Source organism: Pyrus communis, chromosome 16, assembly GCF_963583255.1.
Source record: "Pyrus communis chromosome 16, drPyrComm1.1, whole genome shotgun sequence".
In the NCBI taxonomy this organism is placed as follows: domain Eukaryota; kingdom Viridiplantae; phylum Streptophyta; class Magnoliopsida; order Rosales; family Rosaceae; genus Pyrus; species Pyrus communis.
In genome coordinates, this window is record NC_084818.1 from 18655192 (window position 1) to 18681050 (window position 25859).

The 25859-nt window shown below is 37.1% G+C and overlaps 1 protein-coding gene and 1 non-coding gene across 2 annotated transcripts; both read left to right on the top strand.

Moving 5' to 3' along the window:
* Positions 1–18827: 18827 nt before the first annotated feature.
* Positions 18828–18932, top strand: LOC137721615 (small nucleolar RNA R71). Its single transcript, XR_011066685.1, has one exon. It is a non-coding gene; the product is annotated as a small nucleolar RNA R71 (small nucleolar RNA).
* Positions 18933–23175: 4243 nt separating this feature from the next.
* Positions 23176–25101, top strand: LOC137719914 (uncharacterized). Its single transcript, XM_068458900.1, has one exon. The coding sequence runs from the start codon at positions 23176–23178 to the stop codon at positions 25099–25101; it is 1926 nt and encodes a 641-aa protein (XP_068315001.1).
* The last annotated feature ends 758 nt before the right edge of the window (positions 25102–25859 follow it).

The window sequence follows — 25859 nt, forward strand, 5'->3', positions numbered from 1 at the left end:
GAGACAGCACGAGGGCATGGACAGTGCATTTTCCATAATACTCCATCTTACGGAGTTATATGGTGAAGGGACGCGCAACCGTCGCTTTAGCACTGTCTGTGAACTTGTGAAGACCAAGATGGTCAAGGGGGCTCCAGTGCATCTACATGCACTGAAGATGATAGGATTCATTGAACAACTGGAGAACCTAGGTACTCCACTTGACGGGGAATTGGCCCAGGACTTTATATTGGCTTCTCTTTCTGATTCATTCTCACAGTTCGTAATGAACTACAATATGAATAAAATGGATAGTACTCTATCTGAGTTACTAAACATGTTAGTAACTGCTGAGAAAAATATGATGAAAGAGAACGTTGTAGGGACTTCTGCAGTAGCCTACAACAAGCCATCCTCTTCCAAGTCTAAGCCGCAAGGCAAAGGCAAAGGGAAGGAGAAGAAGTCACCCACTCTTAAGCCGAAAGGAGGAGTGAAGAAAAAGAAGGCAATGGAGCCCAAGGGGGCTTGCCACCACTGTGGAAAGGAGGGGCATTGGAAGAGGAATTGCAGGTTATACCTTGCAACTCTTAAGGACAAGCCACAAGGTATGGTTTATGTTCTTATCTTCAATTCTAATTGTGAGATCTTCTAAATATTTATATTTGATATAAAATGCTAATCACTTGTATAATTGTATATAGGTGGAGGAGCTAAGTAGAAGAGGAACAAGCAAAGAAAAGAGTGGAGAAGGGTTCGGTCACCATGTTTTTTGCTTACTACTTGGGAAGTTTGTTTAGGCATTTAAAGATTGTCTTTAAACTTTCTTATTGTGTTAAGAACTTATTATGTGGCTTCATATGATGGAAGACCACTATTAATGCCTAAATGTTTGAAGGTACTTAAATAAGTCTCTAAATGTTTAGAGATAATTCCTTTTAAGTTAAACATTGTGAATGTTTGTGTTATCATATTAATGTAATGTGATGAATGCCTTCTAATAAATAAAATATTTCCTTAAAGTAATGTTATGAATTGAATATTGTCTTGTTGTATCCTAGTTGAGATACATGATTATAATGATATTAGAAATAAGAAAAACGTTTCTTATATGGTTATCACTTAAACCACAATAATCAAGATCACTCTTGATTCAATTAGTAGTTTTGAACAATTAATTGGACATTCTTAAAATTGTTTTAAAATGTCAAGTGTGTTAGTGATTAAACCAAGAATGAAGTGTCTAAATCAATAAAATGTTTAAAGATTTTAGTCACTTAATAACAAGACATCAACTTAGTGAAGAGTGAAACAAATGAGCTTGAAAGGTTTTAAAGCTACTACACAATGTCCTCAACCCGTATACTCCACGTTTATACATTTTTTTGAATGTATGAAATGATTTCTCATTAAAGTCATAAGAAATAGTGGGAGGTGAGAAATTGGATATAAACTTGAATATGATTGGTTTATAGTTGTCTAAATAATAATAGTACTTGACTATTATTGAGAGTTTATAATTTTAATTGTTAAAAGACTCAAGCTCTACAAAACGTTAATATTCTATGTTGTGTAACATTCTAAAGAATAGTCTTTGAATGTAGGTTTCGTCAACCTAGCATAAAATGGTTATATGTTGGGGAGTTGTCCATCATTCTCTTATATGAGAACAAGCTAAATAACAAAGCATATGGACAAGTTGATGAAACAAAAGGGAATAGTTTCAAAATGAGTCACAACATATAGTTTAACAACAAGACAATCCGAATTCGTCACCTTATGTAACTATAACGCTCTATGTAGTTTTGATAAAGAATTATATCAACCACCTAGAAGGAATGGTTGAGTTTCTATATCCTTAGTAGAAGCCATGCTTTCACTAAAGACTTGGATAATTCTTATATGACTACATTAAAGTCTTAGTATGACTAAAACTTGAAGAATGGTGTATGACACCATTTAAATGATTCATTTAAATAACTTGTGTTAGCTAGCGTTGTTGATAATCTCAAAATTGTTGAGACATCATTAATAAGCTAATGGATCTCAATGATTGTCAATAGATCCAAAACAAGTTAGTGGGAGCAATATGCATTCAAATCAAGAAAATTTAAGTGATAAGTTTTTGAATGAATGCTAAGTTACAACAAGCCCAATGGGAGTGATGTCATAATTTGAGCAACAAGATATGAATAAAGTCTATTTGATAGACTTGATCAAACCTAGATGTTACTCGAAAAATGACAAGACATGACACGGTTAATTTTAAAGTATAAACTTGAAATTGGACTTATTGATATAGCAAGGCTATCTCAAGGAAGTTATATGGGGAAATTAAATCTCAAATGTTGAAGATTTAAGAAAGCATTTTCCTATATGATAGAAAATCACTTTCATAACCCTTATAATGAATGTGTCATAAAATCACAAAATGGACACATGTATGGATTTATGAGTAAATATCCAAAAGTGAAAAACCACGTGGGTTGTCACTTTTAGATATTACTATAGCCCAGGATCAGAACCATAGCAACTGAAAGAGTATTATTGCCTTTAAGAAAGGAACATCAGAGTGGGACTCTAGAAGCGTGCATTCACTTAGGTTATGAACCAAAGTGAAAATAATCCATTTTAACAAATGGAACTTCATAATGAATGAAGTACTAATCATATGAATGTATTGATAATATTGTACTACAATGGTCTCAAGGATTGGAGCAAAGTTTGTATAAAGTATACAAACAAAATATATGTCGATATATTGTTTTAGAAACTGCTTCAAAAGGTGTTTTGAAAGGAAGGGGTTCTTTTAGAACCAATGATTGAATCCAAACCATAAGGTCGTTAGTAGGATACTACGACGTAATGGGGCGATAGCTCAAGCCATGGAATCAAGGTCTCATCAAAGTATTCGAACACAAGAAAGAGACATCATCAAAATGTTTTAGAAACATTTGATAAGTAAATCCCTTTTAAATTAAAAGGTGATTAATACATAACCAAGTTAACCTACGAGCATAAGCTCACTCAACTAGCATGTATAAGATACACTAGTGATTGACTTTAGTGCAAGTGGGAGATTGTTGGAAATATGCCCTGAAAGTCAATCTTTGGAAGAAACCTTTCAGGACAATGAATTGATGTATATATGACTCTTATACATCGGAAGGCAAAGATACTAATTAGGACTATCTCAATGAACAAAATATGTCCTAAATAATGAATCCATGGACAATGGATTGATGAAAGAAATAATCTAATGATGTTAGACTACAGAGACCTTCTCATAACCATCATGTCCAAAAAGGTTCCTGGTCATAGGATTGTCGGAGGGATACTGACAATGCATAGACTGGTACATACTATGTCCGCTTCAAATGGAATGATGGAAAGTCTCATCCCATTCGTGTAGTGACACAAAGACAAGTATGTAGGTGCTCATTAAGGGAATGAGTTCACTGAACACAATCGAACGAGAGTACTTGCATGGAGGTCTACTCACATGTCAAGCAAGTAACTCTGAAGTTTGGAATAATGTAAGTAATCCTTTGACCTGAAGCATCATAGATGTCTAATGGTTAGGTCCTTGATCTTTGATCATGTCAAACGACATTCCATTGGAGTGTCCACGGCATTGTTGGGGTCAAGTTATCTAAACATGTAGGCATGTGAATGATCAACAAGGGATCTCTGATCCTCGTTATGAGAGGAAGAATACTCTGAGATATGATTCGGGAATCTTCGGCCGAAGTCTCGAGCGTAATAAAGGAAAGCTTTCCTATGCGACTCAATTGAATCATATAAGAATGCATAATCACATTAGGGGTTTGACATAGTATATCCATACCCTAGTGATGTGATTGAGAGTATTGTTTTAGAGAAGGATCGAATTACATTATAATTCCAACTGAATAGGTTCTCCGAATAAACTTCTACATTAGCTTGGGTAGCCATGATATATGTTTAGATGTCACTCATGGCTTGTAAGTTCTTCTAGATGATTAAATGTAGTCATCAAAGAAGAAGGTGAATTAAAAGTAAGTTTTAATTCACTAAGTGGTTGAATAAATATAATCAATTGGATTGGTGCCAATCACCTCACTGCCTTGCTAATTAGAACCTAAAAGATTGTTCACCAATACACTCTTGTAGTGAGTAACTAATGGATGATGGAAATAATTAATTGGATTAATTAAGTGTTGTGATTAATTTAGAAAGTTTAAAGAAATCATAAAAGCGATAAAAGATCGTTTTGGGCTTAAAGAAATGTTCGGGTTTAATTGGGCCCATTGGGCCTAAACCCATTGGGCTTTTATTCAAGCATTGGATGACTTGAAATAATAAAAGCCCAAAGCCCAAACAACACAAAGAAGGCCGGCCAAAGAGAGGGAGAGAGAAGGTCAATTGTTGACTTGTTTCTTTATGTAATAAAAGGAACTTTATAGTAAAAGTTTCATTAGGGGTTTTTGTGTGTTCAAAACAACAAAAGAGAAAAGAAAATAACTCTCTCTAACACTCAAAGGGCCGGCCACCATAGGGGGATTTTAGCTAATCATTTTATCACCCCTTTGGTTATTCCTTCATCCTTCTCACTACACTAGTGGGTGAGGATCTTTAGAGGTTTTCAATTTTGGAAACTTGAAGAGGACCTAGGAGCACTAATTCTCAACAAAGTGGAGGAGGCAAGGAGGGAGGCTAGGCTCAAGGAGTTCAAGGAGCAAAGAGCTTGGAGGTGGTCCATCCTTGGTCTAAGATCTAGATCAAGAGGTATAAAACTACTCCTAAACTTTGTTCTTCAATAAATTGTTTTTGATGCATCATAAATAAACCTATGAATCTTGAAGGGGATTTTCATGACTAGAGCTTTGATATTAATTGATGACATGCTTCCGTTGTTTTCGTATATAAATTTTGAATTGTATATGCATGCTAGTCAATAGAAATCCCACATAAATCTCATATTTTCCCTTCAGTATTATCCTTAGACGGATGGTCAGTCAGAGAGAACCATTCAGACGTTGGAGGATATGTTGCAAGCTTCAGTGTTACAGTTTGGTGATGCTTGGCACAAGCGGTTAGATTTAATGGAATTTTCCTACAACAACAGCTTTCATTCGAGTATCGGCATGGCACCATTTGAGGCGTTGTATGGTAGATCTTGTCGCACACCCTTGTGTTGGTCAGAGGTCGGAGAAAGAGTTTTGGTGGGCCCGGAGATTGTCGAGGAGACCACTCAAAATGTTCAGGTAATCAAGTCTAACCTGAAGGCGGCCCAGGATAGGCAAAAGAGTTTAGCAGATCGGCATGCTACTGACAGAGTGTATGAGGTTGACGATTGGGTATTTCTGAAGCTTTCACCATGGAGAGGCGTTGTACGGTTTGGAAAGAAAGGTAAGCTGAGTCCCAGGTACATCGAACCGTACATGATCATCGAGCGAGTTGGCATGGTAGCTTACAGGCTGGAGTTGCCTCCTGAGTTGGCTAAAGTACATAACATTTTTCACGTGTCCATGCTTCAACATTATGTTGCTGATCCGTCTCATGTGATACCTCATCATCCCCTGGAAATCAATCCGGATTTGACTTATGATGAGGAACCAGTGACGATTCTAGATTGGAAAGAAAAGGTTCTAAGGAACAAAACAATGAATTTGGTGAAAGTTTTGTGGAGGAACCATTCCGTGGAGGAAGCTACGTGGGAAACGGAAGATCGAATGAGAGATTTGTATCCTCGGTTGTTCTTTGATCGCTAAGGGTTTTCTTTGTGCTGTTGTTTTGAATTTCGGGATGAAATTCTAATAAGGTGGGTAGGTTGTGACAGCCCGCTCCGGATTTTCGAACTGTAGGGGTGAAATGACGTTTTTGCCCCTAGTGTGGTTATTTCGTTGTGTGGTTGTTTTTAGATTTTGTTGGCAGGTTTTGGACCACACACACACTCTCCCACACCCCCTCACCCTTTCCCCTGTCCTGCATCCCTGTCCCGAGCCCTCTCTCTCTTCCATTTCTATCCTCCCATGTACGGACACAACCAAAACAATCCAAACCTTCACAGATCGAGGAAACAAATTACATATTCATGCTCGTGAGGTCCTTGGGAGTTCAACTATACCCATTTCAGGTAAGGATACCTTCGTTTTCACGTCGAACTCAAGATACCCCGATTTGGTCACTGTTCATGCACACGTTAATTCTTGTGTTTTTGCGAATTTTAAGCTTGTAGGAAGCTTGGTGAGGTCCTTAGGAGGCTCGGGGTGGTTCGTTTGAAGGTTTTGGACGTTGGGATCGTGAGTTACAAGGTTGGCCGGAGTTGGTGGTGTTTTCCCGAAGAGATTCCGTGTGTTTTAGTACTTGAAAGTGGCATGGATTTGTTCCTCTTGTTGTAAGCTTCATTTTGGTACCAATTTTGTGAAATTTGGTTGAAAAACGAAGAAGTTACAAGGTTTTAAAGTTTTCCCGATTTTCCGGCGTTGTCGCCGGAGAAGACGATGGAATATTCCGTCAGTTTGGACGGAATATTCCTAACGGCGTTAACGGAATCTGTTAAAGTTAACGGAATATTCCTGACGGCGTTAACTAACACCGTCAGTGTGCCAGGCACGTGCCTGCGCGTGGCTGGTGCGTGGGGGCACGTGCGGCGGTGGAAAATTTTTCTAAAAATATGGGGATGTTCCTGAGGTTGAGTAGATCACGTTGGTGTATTCATACACCCCATTTGAGCATTGTATGAGAAGTTATTTCGTGATGTTGGTTATGTGCTTTAAAAATTAACGTTTTTATAGTTGTTTTCGCTTATAAGTGAGACCTATCCCGAGGACGAGCGCGGTCACTCGAGGCAAGGGGGTTACGACCCTTCTACATACCAATGAGTGGGCTTTTGTTTTCCGTATATACCTATATACTTATGTTCTTCCCAGAGAATGAATTGAAACATTTATACGTTTTTATGTCATGCATTATGTTGCCATTTGTTTATGCATTATTAGTAGCCTATATATATATATGTTTGGTGCTGTGGATGCACAGGTAAGTGCCAGGTGAGTATGGTTTATGCTTATATTCAGTAGTGGTTTGAGATGCATCGAGAGCTCATAACCTGCACCCCCGGTGTTAGTGTTCTCGCCCAGAGTTGGGCACAGTCCTTCACGTGATGTTCACCTCCCGCACCACATGCTCATCTTGGATCCAAGTTAGGTGCACAATCCTGTCGTACAAACCACTTTAGGTGGTTCCGACTCGTAAGTGACCTGCAATTATTCGCCCAACCTTCACGTGATCGTAGCACTTAAGCGTACTTATATTACACCCAATCCTGTTGTACAGACCACTTTAGGTGGTTCCGACTCGTGTGCAGGTACAATTAGTGAGTTGGAGATCTGAGCTCTAGATTCAGCCGTACAGGTTACGTTAGGTGACTCCGGCTGACAGATTCATGGCATGGATTTTGACATTTTCCTGAGCACTTGCATTTATTCGAGGCATTTGGCATGGCATATTTCCGAGCATGACTTATATATGTATATTCTATTTTTCTGGGAAGTATACAGGTTTTACGGCGAGAGGTTAGAACCTTGTTTATGAAATGGTTTTCGAAAAGCTTTGTTTTTGCCCACTCACACTTTTTGTTTTGCGTCCTTCCAGGTTCTAGTTGGCTAGCACTTTTGGTGGCTTCCTAGAGGATTTCCCCGGCATATCTGATACATTATTACCAGTGTAGGACCACCTTTGGGTGTGTTTTTGTAGCGTTATTTCTCCCGGACTGCATTAGGTCTTCGAGCTCTGAACTTTGTTTCCACACTTACGCTTGCACATGTATGTTCGTACCTTGTGTATAGCTGGTTTTTATTATTCATATTTTTATTATTATTTTATTAGCTTCCGCACTGTGCACATGGTTACGTCACTTCCACGTGACAGCCAGCATGCCCTGATCTCGGTCGGGGTGTGTCAAAAACTGTTTTGGAAAAAATCAAATTAAGAGAGCACTAAGGTTCCACCATCACCTAGGAATCTTATGTATTTTTACCAATTACTTATGATCTACACATGCCACTTTAAAGGTTAGGTTTTCCTAATTTATATTCTACTTGGAACCTCCAACATAGAACGTATATTTAACATGCAACCCGTCCGAACGTTCGGATCAAATCTGCACATGAAAGACTCATTATGCTTTATGAAAACCCTTTGAAAAACCATGCAACCCTTAAGACGTGGTGTTCATCTTAAGTAAAATTACAATTATTAATCACAAGAAACCAGCGTCAATTTTAGAGAACCTTCCGACCAAAACTGCATCAAATTAGTTTTCTAAGGATCCTAATGGTGATCAGGCATTAAGATAATTAGATAGTTTTAATCACATTAGTAATTCAAAGTGCACATGCGAACAATCATAAGCAATTGAATAAAAATTACATATTCATGCTAAAACTCAAGGCTTCGCCCTAGCAAAAGGAATTAATTACGCATATTCATAATTGAAATTATAGAAAGTATTATTAAGAATAAAAGAAATGAAAACACCTTAAAGTAGAAAATCTCTAAGAATCCTAGCAATTATTCTCTGTCTCCAAAGTAGCATAAAATAAAGCGTCCCCCAAAACTAGAACCGGCCAAAGCCTTTTAATATCTCCCTAAAGCCAACTCACAAACCCTAACAACCAAGTATTTTATTCCCACTAAGAAACTAAGTAATAATAAAATAAAATAGAAAATAAAGTCCTAATTAAACTAGGAGAATCTGCCAAGTACTTGTCTAGCCACGTTTTAGCTTCAAATCTTCTCTAAATCTGACCCATGATAGCTTGTTTTGACGATCAGGACGTTCTGAACACATCTCCAGAAGGCCACGAACCCATTGGAGGTCATCTTGGGTTCCAAAAACGCAAGTTAAGCCCAAAACGTCACTATTCCAGCATTGCACATTTCTCATTTATTTTATTGCCAGAAAATCATCGCTTGGTAGAAAAATCTGATATTTGGATAGGATAAAGCCAATTGACTCACGAACGTCCTCCAATTGGAATTACTCCAAAATTCAACCATTTGACCATGTTTTGCTCCAAAAGAAGTCGAAAGTCTTATATTAGAAATACAATTCTAAGTATCAAAATTCTTCTAAAATATTAACCAAAGTATACTAATCAAAATACCCCCAAACCAAAATATTAACCAAAGTATACTAATCAGAATAGAGTAAAATATATAATATGAAATTGACTCATCAAAATACCCCCAAACTTAGCTTTTTGCTTGTCAAGCAAAATAAAACTAGAAAACAAAAATAAAAACTAACAAACTAAAAACTTAACTAAAACTATCTGACAAAAATTTTCACCTTCAAAGTTGCCATCCATAGAACATGTTAAAAAGCAAAACATCTTTTCAAAAGTTCCAACCAATCCCACCACAGAGTCTAAGCCATTTAGAATCAATTAGAAAAGAATCCACAAACTTCCTTTGGTGACAAGTGAACCAACATAGCTAAGGAGACTCGACTAAAACCCTTACCTCTCGTCCTTCATTATTTCACACATACTAACTTTAAATATAACTATTTTTTTTTTCATATAATATATATATATATATATATATATATATATATTTAGTAATAGTAGTGGTCATGCAATGTCGGTTCACTTAAGCTTTCGATCCAACCCATGTAGCGAGCTTTAGGTCAATGACTCCCAAACCACTAGGGCTTTAGGGCACTAGGTGTAGAACACCCCTAAGGACTTATTAACCTGAGCTGAAAAGGCAATGAAACCAACTAACCACCATGCCCCATGCCAAAACTCTATCGTTTGACTCGGGAATCACTACTGATTAGGCAAGACTGGCTCGGTTACTAGGCAAAGACTCGGGTGGAACAATTATTACTTTATTCATAACAATAACTACTATACTTTACTTGGAACAAAAATTAAAATACACTTAGACTAAAAGTAAGTGTTTCAATCTCACTCCTCACAAACCATGTTGATGTGAATGTGCAAAATTGTCAAAGTATAATTCATGAATTAGTGTCTAAGCAACGATAAATAGAAAAGACTCTAATGTGGGATTAACCTTCACCATGTCCATTTGTTCTAACATTTAAAATATTTTAGAGATATTAACTTAAAAAGAATAAAAATTTTAACTTGACACAAAAATTAAAAACCTAAAATGTTATTTCCCACCCCGAAACTAATTGCACACTTTGTCCTCAAGGTGTGGAAGATAACATCACAAAAAAATTGGCAAAAATACTAAAGCCTAAAATAAAACGGAAAGCTGCTAGCCAAAAGAAAGAAAAGACTTAAGAAAACTAAAAGGAAAAATAGAAAACAATAAAAGAAAAAGAAAAAAAAACACACACATACACCCGGGGATCGAACGCAAGAAGATGTGGGATTGAAGGTTGTGATCCGCGCACATGCATGCACACGCGTGTATAGCTGTCGGATGGAAGCCTGGCAATTACTGCTGGATTGCTAAGAAAGAACAGAAAGAGCAGCCCACTTGGCTGCTCTCAGAGCAACTCCACCGTGGTGGATTGCTCGGGGGACAGCCCAGAGAAAAGGGTCCGAGGTTCTATGGATCGGCTCCAGCGTGAAGGAGCCCGAGTGGAAGTGAAGGCCCTAGCTCCGGGCCTGTGAAGAATTGTCAGCCCGAGAGCCCGAGTGGATGTGATGCCAGGCCTGACGTCAGCCTGGCGTCAGGCCTTTTTTTATTTTTTTTCTATCAGGCACGTGCACCCCACTCGCCCGTGGGGGTGCGTCGCCGACACAATTTCAGAAAAATCTACCACTTTTTCAAATTCAAAAGTTACCGTTGGGAAGCCATGTGGCTTCCCACGGTCCGTTCGATCTCAACGACTCTTTAACTTGGACCGTTCGATCTCAACGGTAAAATAAATAAAAAAAATCTTATTTAATATCCACCATTCGATCTGAGATCAACGGTCGATATTAATATGCTTTATAAATAAATAAATAAAAGAAAAAATAGTTTTAAAATTAAGAAAAGTTACCGTTGTGACACGTGGCACAATCTGGAGTGTTGGAATTCAAATTTTTTAATATCCAACGGCAGAGATTAATTAGTTGAATAAAAATTTTAAAAAAATTGTAAAAAAATTGTAAAAATTCGAAAAAAAAATCTGAAATTTTTTTTAAAAAAATTGTTTTTACTTTTCTATAAATACCTTCTCATTATTATCTACCTTACACCACAATTTCATATTTTCTCAACTACTTTCAATCACATTCCTTTCTTTCTCTCAAAGTTTCAATCCATCTTTTTTCAACAAAATGACTATTGATGCAGGTACGAATTGGTCGCTTCTTGAAGATGTTGTGTTGTGTACTAGCTGGGTTGAAGTTACTCATAGTTCGCTTACGGGTAATGAGATGCAGTTACGAGAAATGTGGAGTCTTATTCATACAAATTATCTTGAGAAAATTGGTGGGAAAAGAACCAAAGAATCGATGTCCAGTCGTTGGAAATTACTTGGCCAATTGTTTAGTACGTGGAGAGACACCTTGGCACAAGCTAGTAGTAATATTTGAAGTGGGGAAAATTACTCGGATCAGGTAACAATATATTATTTATTTGTTTGTACTATACCCAAATTTACATTATAATTATTTGTTTGTTTTATTTATTTGTTACCTGCTTACATTATAATTATTTGTTTGTATTATTTATTTGTTACCTATTTTCATTATAATTATTTATTCTCCCGCATTGTGTAGGAACTTCAAGCACAAGCTTGGTACGGTGCCAAAACCAAAAGCAAAAATAAATCATTCAACCGGTGGGAATATTGGAATATTGTCAAAGATTGTCCTAAATTTAGAGTTGTGCCTATCGGTACAGAAGTTTTCATAAACAGCACCCCTCTACACTCTACACCCCATCATGTCTCGCATGTTCATGAAGATGATGCAGAAGAAGTGCCCGAAACGCCCCTCCCAGAACAAGCGTCGGGTTCGACCTGTTATCCAATTAGGCCTCAAGGTAAGAAGGCTTTAAAGAGAAAAGGGAGTGCTTCCAAGAATGATTATGCAAAGTTCATGGAAGAACTTACTCGCCAAGGTGAATTGACTTTGGCGAGGGAAATGTCGAAATATGAGGCTGATAAGGCTAAAGAGGACGCAAAAGCTGTAGCTATTGAGAGAGAATTTCAGGCTAATGAGAGAGAAAGAGAGCTACTTAGGTAAGAAAGGGAACATGTTAGAGAAGAAAGACGGGCTCAACGAGATCGTGAGATTATGAACACGCCTTTAAAAGGGAAGTCTTTAAATTCTAAATTTTTCTGGAAGTCAGAGAAAGCGGACGTGGTGCGAAGAAGGTGTGCAAGAGAAGCGAGAGCAAGCCAAGATGGTTGTAGCACCACAAGAGAAGATCATCCCAGCACCACAAATTGGTTAAGTGATGATGAATAGCGTAGTTTTTGTAATCAGAGCCCATAATTTTCCAATCACTTTGGGTTGTAATTTATTATTTATTGAATATAGTACTTTATGTTGTTTCCAATTTATTGAATATTTATTCAAATGAATTTGGTAAGTTATTTATACTAAGAGAATATTTATTCAAATGATAAAAACACACCAAATAAAATTACATAAACATACCAAATTCAAAAAAACACACTAAATGAACTTAATTATCTTCAGCTTGTTTCAATGCCCACTGGTGCTCTATCAAGTCAATTTGCCGGACATTGTGCATGTCTGGCATTTGAAATGCAGTATATCGTTGCGACTCTACATCAAATAATTTGGCAGCACCCCTGACGATTACCCAGCGAGCTTGGAGGATACTGAAACAACGCTCCACATCCTTCCTGCACCCCTCTTGATAGCTTGCAAAGTGTTTTTCCTTTGCACTTCACGGACGTGGCACTGTTTTGACAAATGTTGACCACCTTGGGTAAATGCCGTCAGCTAGGTAGTATGGCCCGTCGTACATACGTCCGTTGACCTCATACGTGACTTTTGGTGCCTTTCCTTGCAGGACATCATTGAACACTGGGGATTGGGCAAGGACGTTGTGGTCATTTTGAGCTCCCGGAACCCCGAAAAAGGTGTGCCAAATCCATGTATCAAAAGATGCCACCGCCTCCAAAATGATACTTTTTGCTCATTTTCTGTCCCCATAAGCACCTTGCCATGCACTTGGACAGTTTTTCCATGTCTAGTGCATACAATCAATGCTTCCAATCATCCCAGGAAAACCACGCATCTCAGCCTTCTTTAGAAGTCGTTGCAAGTCCATGTTTGTTGGTTTCCGGAGGTACTCTGCGGTGTAGATAGATTCGATTGCTCCGCAAAACCTCATCAGGGACTCAAGAATGGTTGATTTCCCCATCCTCGTTATGTCATCCACTTGGTCTGCAGATGCTCCATATGCAAGCATCCGCAAGGCAGCAGTAATTTTTTGCTGAGGAATGAGACCCATAGCACCAAAAGCATCCTTCTTTTGCACAAAGTAAGAATCATGGTTGCAAACAACAATCATGATTTTGTTGAATAAATGTCGTTCCATTCTAAAACGATGTCTAAAGTACGTATCAGGGAATGCACTATTATGGACAAAATAATCTTCCAAGAGTTCCGTACCTCGTCGTTGCCTGCTTCTATCAAAGTTTCTGGAACGGCTGGGCCTGCAAATCTGAGCCATAGCTTGGATGACTCGACGGGAATGTGAGGCTCTGCCCATTCTTACTTCATCATCTCTCTTTCTACGCTCAACATCCTCTTCCCTCTCATTTTTTGCCACCTAGAGATTGAACATTCCTTCTGATTGGTTAAACAATTCTTCCTCTTCCTGATTGAGTTCCTACATCATCCTTAAGGAAGAAGATGACATTGTAAGAAAGAAGCAGAAACTATGAATAATGATACAGATTTTTGTGAAAAATGAAGCATAAACTATGAATAATGATAGAGATCTTGAGAAAATTGGTGTGAGATTTGTGAGGATGGATAATGGATTATATGGAGGATTCAGAAAGGATTAGGTTGTAGATAATGCCACGTGGCATGCCGTCATTCGTTAAAAATCTGATGGAAATCTATCCTCAAAGATTGTAAACAGATTATGACACGTGGCATGACGTGATTGGTTAATAATCTTATCAGAAATTCATCACCAATAATTGTATTTTCGGATAATGACACGTGGCACGCCATCATTTGTTAAAAATCTGATGGAAATCTATCCTCAAAGATTGTAAACAGATTATGACACGTGGCGCGATGTGATTGGTTAATAATCTTATCAAAAATTCATCACCAATAATTGTATTTTTGGATAATGACATGTGGCGCAACGAGTACGATTAAAAATCTTATCGAAAATCCATCCCCAATAATTGTCTTTTCGGATTTTATGACAAGTGGCGCAACGAGAATGATTAAAAATCTTATCCGAAATTACAAATAAAATTATTTTGTATTATTTAGTAATACTTCGAATAATAACACGTGGTGCAACGAGAACGATTAAAAATCTTATCCGAAATTACAATTAAAATTATTTTATATTATTTTATTGCCTATTGTCAAGGCTATTGAAGTGTAACAGTGGAGATGCAAAAGGCGATTACTGTTCATTAAGGGCATTTACTATTCACCAGGTGGATTGAATAGTGAACAGCCTAGGGGGAGGGCTCCAACGCTGGAGTTGCTCTCACAAAAAGAAACCGTAGTTGCCTTTATCCTAACATAGGATGCTCTCCTCAATTGTCTCGAGCCCAGAATTGAATGGCTCTCTGCATCTCCTCGACCCCAGAGCCAAATGGCTTTCCTTCTTTCATTTTCAAACCAACCCATGAAGAAAAAAAAAATTTTAAATTTAGATTCCCAATATAACAGGTTCCCACGTCTATTACTCCTTCAAACCTTCAACCACTTGAGAGATGTCTCTCAACCTTCTCTTCTTCTTTTTTTATGTCTGAAAAGGTTCTCATTTCTCCAACCTCAAGCCCAGCAACATACACACCTCCGTCCAAGATCTGCATTCTCTCTACAACAAAAACCCAACTCTTCTCAACCAAACCGTGTGTCCCCGTAGCCCCAAGCCATCACCGGTTCAAGTTCCTTTCATGCAGATCGAGACCATTTTGCTCATGCAACGGTAATTATCTCCCACTTGGTTTAATATACATGTTTCTCAGCTTGTGAAAAATCTCTAAAAGCTATGTTTCATGATAAGTCTCTGTAAAATCTTACACTGATGTTCTTCTGTATTAGGGCCCCGAGATTCACAAAGAGACTGAAGAGACTGACTCGAATAGTCCCCAAACTCACGGATCTGTAAATTTTTTAGGTAGAAACCGTAACCTTCTTGATTGATTGGCTGTGATCTGGTATTTTAATAATAAAACCACTAATGTGACTAAAAAATAATACGCAAATCCAGTGTAGAACTGAGAGAAAACAACCCTTAAGCTACCGGTCCAGTGGTCTCAGAAGTCAAAATAGACAGCAAATGCCTCGACCACTGCAAATGAGGAAGGTAAAGATCTCGTTCATCTGCTTTCGCTCAGCTCAACATGTACGGATTCAACTTCATTTCATTTATGATGCCATATTTACCATGTATACACTCCCAAAATGACTTTGTAAGAATTGAAAACATACATGCGCTGGTAATAACTGCAGACTAAAACATAGTGGCTCCCATAGAAGAATGAAGTAAGCCCTGGATTAGATGTGAGAACATACATGTAGACCATGTGAACGGGAACCTTTTAGAGGACATAATGAAAAACCCATCCCAGACTTGAATAATGACATACTATTCGACTCCAATACCTGAGTAATAGAGTTGCTGAAAAATAGTTATGGTTTCTAACTCATGAATCTAGTTATTTTTGTTTTGATCTGTATAGGACTCCAGTTTGGCCCCTGCACGGAGGTAGAAGATATAAACAGCTTGGACATCTCAGAGTCGATGTCCATATGAAAGTAAGATTAATTTTGGACTTTGGTTGGGTCCTGATCTGTATAAATGTTCGTTCTATGTCCTGCATGTACTCATATTGGTGCACTTTGTGTACAGGTATGCGAATCCATGATAGAGCCGAGGTAAAAGGAAGTAAACACACAAGCTCGATGGACAAAACAGGAAAGGCCCTCAGGACCCAAAACTGTGCATCTGGGAGGTAAAATTCAAATCCCTACAAGTGTAGTTGTGGTAAATCTGGTAATAATAGCTGTACTTAGTTCTGTGGTGTATGGATATGTGATTTAAAATGCTTCTCATCCATGCATTGCAAAACTAAGCTGCAGAAAATTAACTGCTCAAAATTATGTTTATGTGCTGGATCTGCAACAATCACCCCTAAACTTGCCTCTGTGAAGGACTTCATGCTAACTGCTTGAAATTTCCAGCATAGTGTAGAAGTGGTTAATGTTAATGTAGACTTGCTGCTGGGTGCATGATTCCAGTATAGGATGTCTTTATTTTCCATGTACGCAACCTGCAACTAACCACTTGGTGTTAAGAGAAAATAAAATAAAATAAAATCAACTGGTTAATAAAGGAAACAATATATTTATTATTATTTTTTTGTTGTTGTTGTTGTTTCTTTTTTTTTTTTTTTTTTTTTTTTTTTTTGATTGAAAAACTTAGGTATGTAAATGCATCTAGTAATTGAAAATAAGAACGAAAAATAAAATTAGGAAAGAGTGTAGAAAAATTGGGTTGCCTCCCAATAAGTGCTTTATTTTAAGTCTGTGGCTAGACGTCACCGAAGTCTGGTGGCTAGATAACTGGTTCTTTCAGAGTCAAAGACTTGCTTGCACCAAATTTCCCAATGCATGGTTTAAGTTGATGTTTGGTAACCTTAAATGGGAAATCTTTGCCCTCAACCTTGATGTCCACATTACCATTCTAAAAAACTTTAGCAACTAGAAAAGGACCTTTCCATCGAGACTCTTGTTTCCCTGGAGATGTTTTGAAATAGGACTGCCTTACAACTTTTTATGCTTGCCCTTGACATTTGGATGTTTTTGGTCCATCTGGTTGCTCGGATCTATTTTTGATTTTTGCACTTCAAACAACTTAACTTTGTACTGCTGAGCTTTACTCTCACACTCATGAATCACATTTTGAGTCTTTATAGACAGATTGTCAGTTGATAATCTGGTCATAAATTTGGCACGAGGCAAACTATCTAATGCATCAACATGCATGCATTCTTGCTTATCACTTGGATGTGGGGTAGCTTCAAACAACCTAAAAACAACCGTTTTATCTTCAACCCGAAATGTTAGAGTTCCGGCTTCAACATCAATTAGAGTCCGGGCTGTTGCTAGGAATGGGCGGCCCAATATGATGGGTGTTGTCAAATCCTCACCCATGTCCAACACCATAAAATCAGCTGGTAAATATACATTGTCAACCTTAACACTAACATCTTCAATGACTCCTTTAGGATAGGTAATTGAACGGTCAGCCAATTGAATAATGCTGGAGGTTGGCTTCTACTCTCCTTCACCTAAACGTTTAAAAACAGAATAAGGCATTAAGTTTACACTAACACCTAAGTCAATTAAAGCATTACTAAAATCACAATTTCCAATGGTGCAAAAGATAGTAAAACTCCCTGGATTTTTCTTCTTTGGAGGCAATTTATGCAATAAGACCACACTGCACTGTTCCGTTAGAATCACTTTTTCGGAATCCAGAAGCTTCTTTCTCTTTATACAAACATCTTTCAAAAACTTGGCATAAGATGGAATGTTCTTGATTGCATCAATTAATGGTAGATTAATCTGAACTTTAGCCAAAGTCTTCATAAAATCTGTCAACTGTTGATTTTTAGCTTTAGGCCTTAACCTTTCGGGATAAGGCATTTGAGGCACATAAACACGTTCTGCAGTTTTTGTGGTAGCTTCTATAGTATTTTCGGATCTTTCTTGTGGCTGCCTAGAATTTGCAAAATTGCAAAATCTACAAAAATATTAGATTTTGCAAAATTTCCCGAATCTATTTGTGGTTGTGGTGCTGCTTGCGAATTTCCAGCGCAGTTTTCATGTCTGTTGTCATAACTTTTGCCAGACTGTAAAGTCCATATAGTGTTGCATTCTTCTCGTCCTCTTGGATTAGGTATTGTTTGACTAGAAAATCGACCCGGTGCTCTTTCTGAAACCTGCAATGCAATCTACCCAATTTGTTGTTCCATATTTTTCATTGTTGCATGCATATTTTGGATTTCTTGATTGGTCTGTTCAAGTCTTGCATTTGTAGTAGTTGCTAATTTTTCAATTGCAATCTCCCAAGTAGCCTTAGGTGCAGCAGGTTGTTGTACCTATTGTTGAAATTGTGGCTTTGCATGCTGATCTCTATCCCACTTCAAATTAGGATGATCTTTCCAACCAAGGTTGTAAAAATTTGAATATGGGTCATTTCAGGGACGCTGAAGATTATTAAATGCATTAACTTGCTTTACTGTAAACGAAGCATCTTTATGTGGACAACTAAAAAAATCATGTGTTGTCATGTTACAAATGCTGCAGGCAGTTTGTAAAGGCTGCTGTGCAGCAACCTGTGAACCTGGAATTCTTTGTAATAACATGTCAAATTTTGCATCAAATCTTTCAAGCTTTTTCTCCATTTTTTCAATTTGTGCTGATACATATGGAGAACCATTAGACATCTAAAAAATTGACCTAGATTGTGGCTGCTCAACTGCCCATTGCTGTGTATCTGTTGCCATTTTTTCAAATAACAAACAAGCTTCTTGTGCATTTTTATCCTTGTACGAACCTCCACATGAAGCATTGACAAGAGTTTTTGTAGTCATATTTAGTCCTCTAAAAAAATATATGCATTTGATCAATACTGTTAATACCAGAATGTGGACATTTTCTAATCAACTCTTTGAACCATTCTCACACCTCATGAAACTCTTCATTTGGTTTTTGGGCAAAAGATAGAATCTAAGTTCTCATGTCAAGAGTCTTTGAAGCTGGATAATAATTGCTTAAGAATTTTTCAGTGAGTTGGTTCCAAGTGCTAATGCTTCCAGATGGAAGTGTGAGGAGCCATCTCCTTGCTTGATCTTTTAATGTGTAAGGAAATAATTGAAGCTTAATAGATTCGGATGAAAATCCTCTCACCAAAATATTCTTACATCCCATTAAAAATTCTACAATGTGCATGTTAGGATCGTCAGTTGAGAACCCATGAAATGTAGGTAGAATATTCAACATGTGCTGCTTTATTTCAAATGTAGACCCTTCCTCCACTTCCGAATAAGTAATGCAACTTGGTATGTTACTAGCATGAGTTGTTAATGAATCCCTTAAAGGTTGACCAACCTCTGGAATAACAAATGCCATTGTTTCCTTACTATGCAGATCTTCAGAAAATAAAGACCGCAGAAAAGTCCCCTGCAAAGTAGGAACCCACTGCAAATTTTTCTCCCTGCGTCTCCTCCTTAAAATCTGCTCAGGTTCTGGATCAAAATGAAACAATATCTGCACTGCTCACCGTGTACTGACAATGCACAGATTGCAATTTGCACTGCTGTAATCTGTAGAAGAACAATAAAATTTTGAAATTTATTTTTTATTTTTTATTTTTTTTAATATATACAGCAATAATTAATGCAGAATCTGATTAGAGCGAATTATTTTAAATAATCCCCAGCAGCAGCGCCAATTTCTTGATAGAGATTTTATCACACACGCAAACGGGTTAAAAACTTCTATATTACTTGCAAGAATGACAAGGTTGTTATATAAATGGTTCTAGCAAGGTCGTTATCCACAAGGATTATTAAATAATTCGAAACAAACCAAATTCCAATTAATTATTGTAAAGCAGAAAGTTGAGATGATTGGTTTTATAACCTACTTAAATTAAAACGAATTTAATCAATAAAAATAAACTAATCTGCAATATTAAAGATGAAGGGGAAAGAAAACTGTTTTGGAAAAAATCAAAATAAGAGAGCACTAGGTTCCACCATCACCTAGCAATCTTATCTATTTTTACCAATTACTTATGATCTACACATGCCACTTTGAAGGTTAGGTTTCCCTAATCTATATTCTACTTGGAACCTCCAACATAGAACGTATATCTAACACGCAACCCGTCCAGACATTCAGATCAAATCTGAACATGAAAGACTCATTATGCTTTATGAAAACCCTTTGAAAAACCATGCAACCCTTGAGGCGTGGTGTTCATCTTAAGTGAAATTACAATTATTAATTATAAGAAGTCAGTGTCAATTTTAGGGAACCTTCTGACCAAAACTGCATCAAATTACTTTTCTAAGGATCCTAATGGTGATCAGGCATTAAGACAATTAGATAGTTTTAATCACGGTGATTAGTAATTCAAAGTGCACATGCAAACAATCACAAGCAATTGAATAAAAATTACATATTCATGCTAAGGCTCAAGGTTTTGCCCTAGCAAAATGAATTAGTTACGGATATTCATAATTGAAATCATAGAAAATATTATTAAGAATAAAAGGAATGAAAACTAGAAAATCTCCAAGAACCCTTGCAATTGTTCTCTGTCTCTAAAGTAGCATAAAATAAATCGTCTCCCAAAACTAGAACCAGCGAAAGCTTTTTAATATCTCCCTAAAGCCAACGCACAAACCCTAACAACCAAGTATTTTATTTCCACTAAGAAACTAAATAATAATAAAATAAAATAGAAAATAAAGTCCTAATTAAACTAGGAGAATCTGCCAAGTACTTGTCTAGCCACGTTTTACCTTCAAATCTCCTCCAAATCCTGCCCATGATAGCTTGTTTTGACGATTAGGACGTTTTGAACACATCTCCAGAAGGCCACGAACCCATCCGAGGTCATCTTGGGCTCCAAAAACGCAAGTTAAGCCCAAAACGTCACTATTCCAGCACTACGCATTGCTCATTTATTTTATTGCCAGAAAATCATCGCTTGGTATCCTCTAATTGGAATTACTCCAAAATTCGTCCATTTGACCATGTTTTGCTCCAGAAGAAGTCGAAAGTCCTATATTAGAAATACAATTCAAAGTATCAAAATTCTTCTAAAATATTAACCAAAGTATACTAAAAATAGGGTAAAATATATAATATGAAATTGACTCATGAAAAGGGTTATAACTGCTGTTCTTAGTTTGAGATGACATATATAAGTTGTATTCCAGATGTAGCTAATAGTTTGAATGCTCTTTTTCCCCAGCAAAATTTATCCAGAAGGATATGCATCTCTTCTTTCCGAACATCCCTCTGGGGTATATTTTATTTGGTTGGGCTGGATTATCAACGCGTGGCGTCTTCAAAATGGTCATGAGTATCGGTTGCCTTTGCAAGCACTTTAGTTGTTTTCTTACATGTAGTTTGAAATGCAGGAGCCATGGCTGCTTCACGACTTCGATGAGGATTTTTATGGGGAAGAACTGCGTCGTAATATAGTCGGCTGCATACCTCAATTTGTCGTCCCTGTCCTGTCATCGATCTCTTTCTAATATTTGGGTGTGAAATGAAACAGGACACTTTCTCAGCTCTTGGGAGCTTGATAGAAAAGATTCACCAGGACAGACGAATTGGTGAGTCAGCTGTGATCTGGCATTGTTCTCAAAATACAAGGACGATCCATAGCTCAAAAGCTGTAGGTAACGATGCTTTTGAAGCGCGCTTTCTATACATGATTGGCTAAAACAATAATTGAAATTGTACAATATGATTATTCCTTGCTTGTTAGGATAAAATTGGCTATTCCTAAACAAAACGCCTGAGTCTGTAATCTTAGACTAGTGCTTGTTTTCAGTTGTAATTATTTTAGTCTAAGTTTGTCTCACATGCTCTCGATCACAAAATGATAAACGTTTTCAGAGACATTCACTCAGGTAAATTTGGCATGCATATTCATATAGTCTAAATTTGCATTCAATGGGCCATTTAGTTTAACTATGCTTTAGTTTAAGCCCATAATTTTAAGTCAGCTTAAAACCCTAGCATATATATGCATATATACCTTTGGGATCCTAGTCTTGCCGCATAACCTTGTTTTACTTTTAAGAATTTAACTTGATGTTAATGTCTCGGGTTTTGCATATATATCCCTTCACCTAGTTATCTCATTATATCTTAACTGGTAAGTGATTAGGTCTTATTAGGCTTGTGGCTCACGCGTATATGATAGGGATAAGAGAGTCTAGCTGCTGCACATATAAATAGAAGTCCTAGTTACCTGGTTGAGGGCTGCCGCATAACACAGACTGGTTAACAGAGCATCAGCACCAAGTGAATATGTTTTTATGTTTTGTTTGCCGCATGCATTAGATCAGTTTAGAGTTTTTCCTACTGCTGATGCATATGCATTTAGGTTGTTTCCGTATGATATAAACACTAGCAGCAATGCATTAAACAGATAGAAAATTCATGTGACGCATGCCCTTGGGTTAAGTCGGTTTATATTTTCATCTTGATGAATCAGAGTGTTTTTTAGTTTGCTTTTAACACATGATATATCATTTGAAAGCAAACGTTTGTTAGCAGCCCTAAGTGCAATGAGAGTTATTTTTCGTTTCAGAAAAATCAGTTTATTGCCAAGTGTTTTTCAAAGAAAATATTAGTTTTTGTTCACTAATTTTTCATGCGCTTCAATTGAAATCAATTATGAAAATGTGCCTTGTGATTTTCATAATTGGTTGATTTCCAAAAAACATTTCATTACATACATTTTGCATGATCGAGTTAGTATCTTGCAAAGTTCGAGGAGACAGTGATTGACGGCTGCGTTAGTGTCATGCCACTTCCACTCGAAGACTAAAGAGAGATCGAGTAGCAAAGCGCGGAGACAAAACTGCCTACTAGTATGCGTGTCTAGTTGATGAGTTTTGTAAGTCTTTCTGTACTTATTTCTCTTAGTGTTTGTCCTGGCTTGGGAGCCCGAGGATTTTCCCAGTGGTGGGTTTTGCCTCGTTAAATCCTACATCCTTGTGCATTTTTTATTTAGCGTTTTAATTGCATATGAGTATGATAGTTTGATATGTGATGTGAATGTGAATTTAATTTGAGAACTGAAAATTAAATTGAAAATTGAATTGGATTTTTAAATTGGAACCTATTCACCCCTCTCTAGGTTAAACTAGTACCATCCTAGAACTTTCAATTGGTACCAGAGCGGGTCACTAAAATACCTAGTGAGATCCGTGGGCAGTCTAGGATGAATCGTGCTATGGGTTCAATTTCTCATCCACCACATTTTGATGGTGATAACTATGCTGCGTGGAAGGCGAAAATGAAATCGTTTTTGTGGGCGCAAGATGACAAGGTGTGGCTTGCTGTTGAAGAAGGTTGGGAACCTCCGACGATTGAAGAAACTGAAGGTAAAAGAGAGTCATCTGTGTCTATGTCTAAGCTTAAGCCTAGGAAAGAATGGAGCAATGATGAGCGTAGCTCTAGCACCTTTAACCAAAGGGCTTTGAATGCTTTATTCACTGCCGTTTCGCCTGAACAATTCAATTACATAAGTAAGTGTACAACGGCAAAAGAAGCTTGGGGCATTCTTGAAGTTACTCATGAGGGTAACTCAACTGTTAAAGAATCCAAGCTTCAACATCTCATCACAAAATTCGAAAATATCACAATGACTGATGATGAGGGTTTCTCTGACTTTTATGCTAAGCTTAGCGTAATTGTCAATGGCTGCCACAATCTTGGTGATAGTATTCCAGAGCATAGGATTGTGAAAAAGATCTTAAGATCACTTCCTATGAGATTTCATGCTAAGAGGACAGCAATTGAGGAATCGAAAGATCTAAACACCTACAAGCTTGAGCAATTGATTGGGTCTCTGCAAACGTATGAGTTAGAGCTTCCTGATTCCAAGAAGATGAAAGGCATTGCCCTCAAAACTGTCAAAGAAGAAGAAAGTGATGGCTCAATTGAAGACTTGTCTGAAGATGAATTAGTTGAATTAACCATGCAAATTAGAAGGTTTCTCAAGTCTCAAAATTTCAAGGGTCGTGAGCAACGAACCAACTTAGGTTTGAACTCAAAAAACTTTCGTTCTCTAGATGTCTCACATGACAAAGCCTCTAGATCATCTAGAACTAGTGAACATAGGAGTTCTAACAGTAAAGTTCAGTGCCATGAGTGTCAAGGCTATGGACACATTGCTTCTGAATGTGCAAACACTATTAAGAGAAAAGAGAAGAAGAATAGGGTAATGAAGGTCACTTGGAGCGATAGTGATTTAGGAGATGCATCTACATCGGAATCTGAGAACGATACGATTGCGTTTATAGGAACTATTGATGGATATGACACAGAAGATTCATTTGTTGAAGAACCTGACTTGGACGAAGTCTTGAGAAAATATTCTGATCTCTATGACATCAGTGTGCAAGTAAAGAAGGATAATTCTAACTTAAAGAAGAAACTTGCACTTGTTGAAAGTGAAAAGAAAGAAGCTGAAGTTGAGCATCAATCTCAGTTGGACAATGGAGAGAAACTGTGCGAGTCATTGTTAGAGAAAATACATATTCTCCAAACCACAATAAGCATTCTCACGTCTGATAAGAAAGCTCTTGAGGATGAACAGGTTGAGATGAAAAAAAAAGTTCAGGAATTAAGCATAGGTTCAAAAAAAATTGACAAGATGCTTAGCTATGGAAAGAATTTTGGAGACAAAGGAGGTCTAGGATTTGAGTATGCAAAGACTACAAGTTCTTCTGTCACAAGATTTGTCAAAGCCTCTGATACTCCTAACTTGAAAGTAGGTGACGATAAATGTTTAGGTCTTACGTCAATCTTTGCAAATGTGTCAAATCCTGTTAAGACTTCAGTTAATCCTAACAAACACAAACAATCTAGGAAGTTCATTCCTATATGTCATTTTTGTGGGATTCCTGGTCACATCCGGCCTAAGTGCAATAAGCTTAAAAAGAAAAATTCTTCTCAAGAAAAAGTTTCAAGGAACTTTGAAAAAGCAAATCTTAAGAAACAATTTGTGACTTATTTGAAAGAGATTAATCGGATAGCAAGAATAATATCTGTTCCGAGTACGGTAGTTCCAAAAGTGAGACAAGTTTGGAGAAGAAAAGAGAATCAAAATACTGTACTTGTCAATTTATCTCCACCTTCAAGTTGTTTATATTGATTGAGCTCTCTCTTTGCAAATGTTTTCATTAATGTATGCTTTCATGTTCATATAGCATAAATATTGCATTTTTTTTTCTTCTTGTTAAAAAAATAAAATAAAATAAAATAATGTTTGAGGTAAAATGAAAAGTATGATTTCATATGAGTTCTAGATTTGTTCACTTGATAACATGACCCTAGCATGATATATTTGACCCTATTGTGGACAATAGCCTCTTGTTGATAATATTTCAATGTTAATGAGTTGAACATGTTTAACTTGAGTAAAACCCGCACCCATGTGAGCTTTTGTGCCTAAATATAGTGTGTGCATTTTTCATACACTCTTTATTTTGTTCATGTGTGCGATCTTATGTGTTTTGCTTCTCTAGAACTTGCTTTGAGACCTCTCAAAACTTTGTATCATATATTATTCTATTTTGGAGACGATAGTAGGCATTAGGACGTACCATCATTGCCATATATGCCAGTGCCTTACATGTTTTCCCCTAGTTAGCCTTTTTGAGCCTATATGTAAGCCTTTTGTTCTTAAACCTACATTTTCCTAACCTAGCCTCTTATATTAAAAATTCCCTACCCTACTAAGAAGCTAGTAGAGTACGTTTATCAAGGGTGAGAGTTCAAGGTTATTTAAAAGTTGAAGATGCAAAATTTTGCGAAGAAAGCCAACTACAAATGAAGAGCAAAAGAAGAAAAGAGGAAAAGAAGTCACTATGAATCACCAGTGAGCTGCCAACATTATAAGAACTCAAGTGT